The 7,584-nt window shown below is 45.4% G+C and overlaps 1 protein-coding gene across 1 annotated transcript; it reads right to left on the reverse strand.

The window, feature by feature from the left end:
• Positions 1-781: 781 nt before the first annotated feature.
• gpr37a (G protein-coupled receptor 37a) lies at positions 782-7,006 on the reverse strand. Its single transcript, XM_061077107.1, has 2 exons — positions 6,080-7,006; positions 782-1,609 (listed from the first exon to the last, which is right to left on the reverse strand). Exons 1-2 carry the CDS (start codon positions 7,004-7,006, stop codon positions 782-784), a joined length of 1,755 nt encoding a protein of 584 aa, XP_060933090.1.
• Positions 7,007-7,584: the final 578 nt, after the last annotated feature.

Consider the following 7,584-nt stretch of genomic DNA (forward strand, 5'->3'; position numbering starts at 1 on the left):
CAGTTTTCTGTGAAGAACTAAATACTCACAAAGGCCTGATTCACAGGAACATCAGCTAACACAACACAGCATCTACAGACGTTTCTGTTACTGTTCATCCTACTGAAATAACTCACACAGGGACAGAACAGATCATAAGCAACTACAGATGCTAAGAGCAGCTGTCTTTCCAATACAACAATCAAAGATAACGCTTTATTGTATCACCTATTTTATTTCCCTAAAGTTTCCTGAAAAGAACGCTGCAGTTCATAGTGTTTGATTTGTACATACCCAGTGAACTTAAAGTTATTGCTATTGTAGAACAGAAAGTTTTGGGGTATGCATAACAGGAGTGAAAAATAAATTACATGTTTACATGGAGCAACAGCTGATTATAAATTCTACACAACTAACTAAACTGACTAAAATAATTTCAGAGAAACTGTTGAGACATGTCCAACACATTAAATAAAGACACGGGACAGAATAAATGATCAGTGTCCAACAATACAGTGACTACAAACAAGTGCAGATTGAGTAAAAATACTTGGGAGTTAATTAAAAAAACTAAACAAATAAATGCTATGAATTAATACTGTGTTTCTCTCATATAAATTCTGTAAACAGTGAGTGGACAGGCAATGTCTTCTGTCTGTCAAGTAAATGTGAAAATTGTGAGTCCATCCCAGATATCTGCAGCCTGATAGGTCAACACATCCACCAATCAAAGCCTTAATCAAATCACAGGAATGATCCAGAACCATCTCCACTTAACACTGCTGATCTTTGACCTCTGTCCTCAGCAGTGTGTCCCCGCAGCTGCATAGCTAGTGGAAGTGGACGGCTCCCTGCGGATTGTGCTGAACGGTGAGAGCTCCAGCTCGGTGGTGTTGCACTCGTGTTCGGTGTCGCTGGTGCCGGAGTCTCTGGGCGAGCTGCACTCAGCACAGCAGCAGCAGCAACAGTCCAGGAAGGCTTTGGTGAACGGCTGGCAGAGGAAGAACAGTAGCACCGGTGTCACAGCTGACTTGCAGAAGAGCAGCAGCTGGCTGACCAGATGCAGGATGTCTAGGGCTCTCCTGGGAACGCTAGCCGCCATGTAAACGCTGATGATGTTGCAGATGTTCTCCGGGATGATGCAGAAGCCGTAGAGAATGGCCAGCGCCACCACAGTGCAGTTCATCTGGCTTTCCAGCTGGATCTGTTTCTTGCTGCCGCGGATGCAGGCCCGCTCGGCGTGGCGGATCTTGCGAGCCGTGAGGAGCGAGCTGCAGATGGTGAACAGCGTTGGCAGACAGAAGTAGCAGCCAAAGTACCACCAGAGTCGTGCACCATCATAGGTGAGACCCAGGACGTAGAGTGTGTCTGGGAGCTCGGTGGAGATTCGGACCACGCAGCGCTCGCACGGTGTCACGCCGGGAGGATCGCCGTCCTCAGTGACAAGCTGACGAATTAGCAGCTCGGGTAAAGCCAGCAGCAGAGCGCCCACCCATATGACAGCGAGCTTGGCTGTGGTGGACGCCCAGTTCTCAATCATCTCATAGTACATCTGCACATTGGTGGCGGCTCGGAACCGATCGATGCACAGGGCGCACAGCGTGAAGGTCGTGACCCCGAGAGATGCCACCTGGGAACAGAAGAAAAAAATCTGGTTACACTTTGAAAAACGTTCTCATACATGTTCTGAGGGAAATGACCCAGGAGAGAAAAGTGCAACACTTATTAGTGTTAACAGAAACAACTGGAGACTCTCTTGAGATGGATAACACCCTCCTGTCAACCTGTTGATGTACAAAACCATGAGGACTCAGTAGTTGAACATCATTATTACATGAGTGCTCAGAGCTCATGGGTCGACTCGTACCACACCCATCTTTAAAGTTAGGATCTCAACTACACGCCTGCACTTTTATCACTGTGACGATACACACCTGAACAAACTGGCTCTGGGGCAGTTCCTGACTTACTTACTTACTATACAACCTCAACTCTAACTACTATTTGCTTAACTTACCTATAACCTCCCCATAAACACATCTTCATCTTAAAAGTCAACCATTTAACCATAGCTAACTTGTTTTTTCTCCATATAATGTGACTGTTCAAACAGATTTAGGGTCCCACAAACTATCTGGATCACACAGACTCACAAGGTGCAAAACATAAACCAGCACACTGTTGTCGCTGGTAAGTAAAGAGTTGACAATGAAAATATGAACCTAGCATGTTCACCTAAATAATTATGCAATGACGACAGACTTCAGTCGACAAAAAAAGATGGAAAAGTTATAATATATGCAAGAAAGGAAAATGTTGTAATGGTGGTAGTTAACACTTTTTGTTCAACATCCAACGATCTCGAAATCTTTTAAAAACTTTACAGAAAATATGATATCGTCCCAAGTTACTGTGGCTCTAACTGAGTTGGTACAATAGACCAAGTGGACCCTTTCGTTTTTACGGAGGGATCCTCAGAGCGGACTGAGCTGTTTTGTCCGACTCTTTATCTTGACGGGATATGTCCTGCTTTCAGTGATCAATCTCTTCCGATCTGCAAAGGAAATGTTGCGAGGGGTGGGGGTTCTCCAAAATACAACACAACAAACTTAATCAAGCACCTCCAGAAGCATCATGCTAAAGAGCAAGAGTTCCTGCAGTCGAACAAAAGAAAAGAAGGAGTTACGAAGGAGTTAGAAGATGTGAGAAGCTTTAAACTGACAAAGTGAAAGCGACAAAAATAAAAGTGAAGGGGTCTGTAATTTATTGTCTTGGATGCCCAACCCCTGTCGGCCTTTGAAAACAAAGGCTTCCGTCACTTACTTGAACACTATTTAATATTTTATTAATAAATACAAATTCAGTTAATTTATATCTATTCCTTTAATTTGTAACATTTTGTTTTTTTTAGGAAGGTAATGTTTAAGTCAAGCCTGATTTCAGTCTCTCCCACATGACGAGGTTTACAGTTAATTAATTCAACAACGGTATCAGGACTGAAAAAGTTGGATCAGTGCATCTCTGATTTTCACAAACATGCACACGCAGGCACACGTGCACTAGAAAGTGGCCCTGAGACTATTGTTTAACACATGCAAATAGACACAAGACGTGCAAAGTAGTGTTGTGAGTATTTGCTAGTGTTGTGAGTATTTGCTAGTGTTGTGAGTATTTGGTAGTATTCTGAGTATTTGGTATTGTTGTGAGTATTTGCTTGTGTTGTGAGTATTTGCTTGTGTTGTGGGTATTTGATAGTTTAGTGAGTAATTACTTTTGTTGTGAGTTTTTGGTAGTATTGTGAGTATTTGGTTGTGTTGCGAATATTTGCAGTGCCTTCTTTTTTGCACATTTGTTTTTCAATTGATGAACAGTTATTATATTAAGAACAATCAATCCTATATTAAAATAAACCATCAGTAAAGGTTTTTAGAAAAGAATACGTCATTGTCTTGTAGGTCATCGTCTCAAACAAAGAGCTGCTGCAGCTAAGAAGCTTAAACTCAGTAAACACGTCCTTTTGTTTTCAGACGCTTTTCACTCTTCACAAGCAGCAGCGAACGCGTCGAGCTGCAGCGGACGCTCACATGTTAGTGACCAGCTGATTTCAGTCAGCGTTGCCAGCTTCAGCTCAACAACAACAGAGATCACAAGCTACAGTGGGCACATGGACTACATGGCAAAAATACACGTGGACATTGCAGCAATTTTCAAACATGTGGTCATAAAAGCCTTTACTCTCCCTGTTTCAGGTATTTAAAGCAGATCTCTTTTGCACTGCAGTTAAGTGAAGTCTAACACTAACATGGGAGATAAGGTTTGTCTCACACTCTAAGAAAAAAGGTTTCTTTATTGACCTCGGTGCACAGGCAGAGACTCTGTTAATTAGAAACCAGAAACATAGATAATTGGAAACACACTCAACAAGAAAAAATTGTTCCGGGTCAAAACAATAAAGCATCTGTGGAAGAAAAAACCCTGATGATCTGCTCTTAGACCTCTCTGCTCTGTTTACATGGATGGAGACAATTAATTCAGTGATCAGAGGGGAAGTGGGGGTGGGGGGTCCATGCTGCTAATCTCAGTCTGGTCAGCAGGCGTTGTCTTGTTTTCAGCAACCTGATGTGACACTGATCAGATTAAACAACCTTCACACGAGGAGACATTAAACCCTGAGTGTAAATCCTGAGTTTAAATCCTGAGTGTAAACCCTGAGCTCAGTCTGGAGCCGCTCTGATGTGACCTGACCTCTGTATCAGTGGATATTTGACTGTGTAACATGCACCCAGTAACGTCACAGTTGTAACAGTACTTTGTTGGAATGATGACACAAAAACACATCAAGGTTTAATACATGTGCAATAAACTATGACCTAAACTCCTGCAGACACACAACACTTCACCTCCATCTGATTCCGTTTAAGTTCAAGACTTTTACTATTTATTACATTTTATAGTTACGATTGAAAATGTTAACTCGTCTGATCATCATGGTTATAGTTATTTTTAGATAGAGCTGGTTCAGATCTGCCTTGGAACAGCTCTTAGTTCAGCTGCTATAGGTGTAAATTATTGGAGGACACATGACACATGGAGCTTCTCTTTCCTCAACTACCTCTTCCTCACATTAATGTCTCATTTATACATGTCACTGACATAACTTGTTCCTCAGAGTTCTTGTGCTTTGCGGCTGCAGGGCCTGGATCGTGACCGAGGTGGCAGCTCATCGTGAATTATGGTTACAACCAGATTACTCAGATTTACAATATTCCTACTCACATATACAATACTGACCATACCTATATCATAACAATTGCCTTTACTCTTCCCTTCGTCTCTGTCAGACAAAACTTTTCATCGATGTTGTGCGTGAAGGAATTTTGTATCACCTAACATCCAATTTGTTTACCATTATAGGAGAACATGAGCCCGTCACATCCAACACATACTCCCTTCTCTCCTGGCAATACCCAAGGCCAGGTTATCAATAGAGGGTAAACTAGGGGTAAATTGTAATGTCTAGGCTCAGGGACATTCATATCTAAATCGAAGGTCCTAAACAGAGAGGCTCCAACTCCCTAATCAGAGCAGAGGTAGAGAGGCAAGACACAACATGATTTAGATATGTGTGTTTTAGGTTTAAGAAGTAACCAATAAGATGCTAGTACATACAGGTAAGATAGATAGTGACAGCCTCTTTAGCCCTCTATGGTCATGTTGTTACAATGGGTGCGAGATGGAGAGGGACGGAGATAAGATGGGATGCTGTGGGAGTCATCTTCAGACTTTATTTTGACAGTTGCTCATGTTTCTCTGTTAGTGTTGGTATTGTTTCAACTGCTAGAAATAATATATTACAAAAAATATTATTTTGTTGAGCGCGGTTACATGTGGCGTCTATTGCACTTCTGTCTTTCCTGGGAGAAGGATCCGTCACATATGACTTTCTCTGAGGAGTCTAAGTTTTCCACGAGCTAATAGGGTTGATTTGGATGTGTAAGGGCAGAGGGTGATGCTCCTTGTTAAGCTCTGTGAGAAACTGTGCTTGGTAAATAGGTTAAACAAATAAACATGTATTGATTGATTAACTGACTGATTGATTAATAATCCTATGAAGCATCTATAATTATGTAGCCTTGTGACAAATACTTATTTTAAAATTAGCTACATCAGTGGTTCCCAAACTAGGGGCCGCAGAAGGAGTGTCACAAGATGATTTCTAGAAATCAAATACAATTCAATAATACAATAAAGATCATTCAAAATGGCATAAGTTACTATAAGCAAAAATACTACTTTAGCGCCACAGGAAACAGCATGTGCACGGAGATTGATATTTTGTCCTAACTTGTTCAAATCAATGTCCTCTGGGATGATGCAGGTCATAAATTTGTGGTTAATCTGGATTTCAAAGACTGAACCCTTTGGGAACATCTGGCCTACATCACACATGATTTGATGTTATTGTTACGAAGTGCAAACACTATAAACCTAGTTGGAGAAGATTGATGATCCTCCTTCAAACCTCTGATCAGTTCACTCATCAGACCTGATCTCAGAAACACATCCCATGTCCCCTCACCCTCAGATCCCCCCCTCTCACCTCCAGGTACGGGATGATCCTGCACGAGAACTCTCCCAGCAGCCAGTTCTTGGTGAGCTCGTGAAACACCACGAGCGGCAGGCAGAAGAAGATGATGACGAAGTCCCACAGCGCCAGGTTGGCCAGCAGCGAGTTGGAGATGCTCCTCATGTAGTAGTTGTGGCACACGATGCACATGACCGACACGTTCCCGATGACCCCCACGCTGAAGATCACCACGGCGAGGATCACGACCACGTACGCGCCGTAGGACTCCGCGGTGACCGGGAAGAACGGGTTCCTCACCTGCTTGCGCCTGGTCCGCGGGTTCACCGGCACGAATGGCGTGGGGTCTGGAATGTCCGGCAGAGAGTACTCTTCCTCCTCATAGTCGCTGGTGTTGAGTCCAAAAGGCGCCTCGGCCTCCTGCTCCTGCGCCATGGCCACGGGCAGAGCTCCGGGCTCGCTCGGCTCCTCACTGCCCGGGTCGGCGCTGCGCCTCGGCCGCGGGTTGGGTCCGCTACTCGCCGGGATGCAGATGAGTCCATGCCGAGTTTGTTTCTCAAGTTCTCCTGACTTGCATTCACCTCTCCGCGGTCCACCGATTTGGTTTCCATCCGCGCGTAAAGCTTCCTCTCTGGGTTCAGGTCGGACTCCATTCCGCCGGTCACTTTTACGCACAGAGCTCCGGGGCACCTCGGTGCGCCGGAGCTCAGAGAACGACCTGTTCACCGTCTCCAGCCACGAAACCTGCGCACTCGCACCGCGCGCTCCCCCACTGCGCACCGCGCTCACAGTGCGCCATGCCCGGCTCTGCGCATTCCTGTCCGCGGTGGTGGATTCATAATGACGACTGAGAGTCGCCTTTGTTTTGTGCCCGTGGAGCTGACTCGCCACGGCCTCGCTGCACAGCCACAGACAGAGGAGCCTCAGGGGTGGAAGCTGCATCGTGTGGGTCCGTCTAACCCGAGAGATGAAACCGTGGGAACCCAAACGATCCGTCCATCTCTGGTCTGCTGACAAATCCCGACACGAAAAGTTTAGTCTACCGTCGCTTGTCACGAAAACAGGTTTCACCGAGTCTCTGGTCGCGTAGGACTGCGGAACCTGATGTCGGGTTCAGGTGCGTCCCGGTCCCGGAGCAGCTCCAGTCTGGAGGCATCACCGAAGAGACCAAAGTCCGCAGCAGAGCCGTGTCCTCAGAGTGGACTGGAAACAGTTAACCGACTCGTGTGCTCCACAGCATTGGATGGAGCTGGGGGTGGACAGCTGAATCCCAGTCCCCCTGCGTTAAGGACAGTTCCTCCAAGACGAGCTACACTGGAGCGCCTGGAGAGAGACACCCGGAGAGACACACCCGGAGGAGACGCCGAGGAGCTCTGCCTGGGAGTCAGGAGAGGATCCGAGGGGAGGAGGAGGATGAGGGGGACGGGGTGGGGAGAGCAAGGGTCCAGTCATCTGTCAAGCTTATCTGATCATATGTTAAACTATATAAACAACAACATGCGTGGGATTATACCTATATA

The sequence above is a fragment of the Limanda limanda genome, chromosome 8 (genome assembly GCF_963576545.1).
Source record: "Limanda limanda chromosome 8, fLimLim1.1, whole genome shotgun sequence".
Taxonomy (NCBI): Eukaryota; Metazoa; Chordata; class Actinopteri; order Pleuronectiformes; family Pleuronectidae; genus Limanda; species Limanda limanda.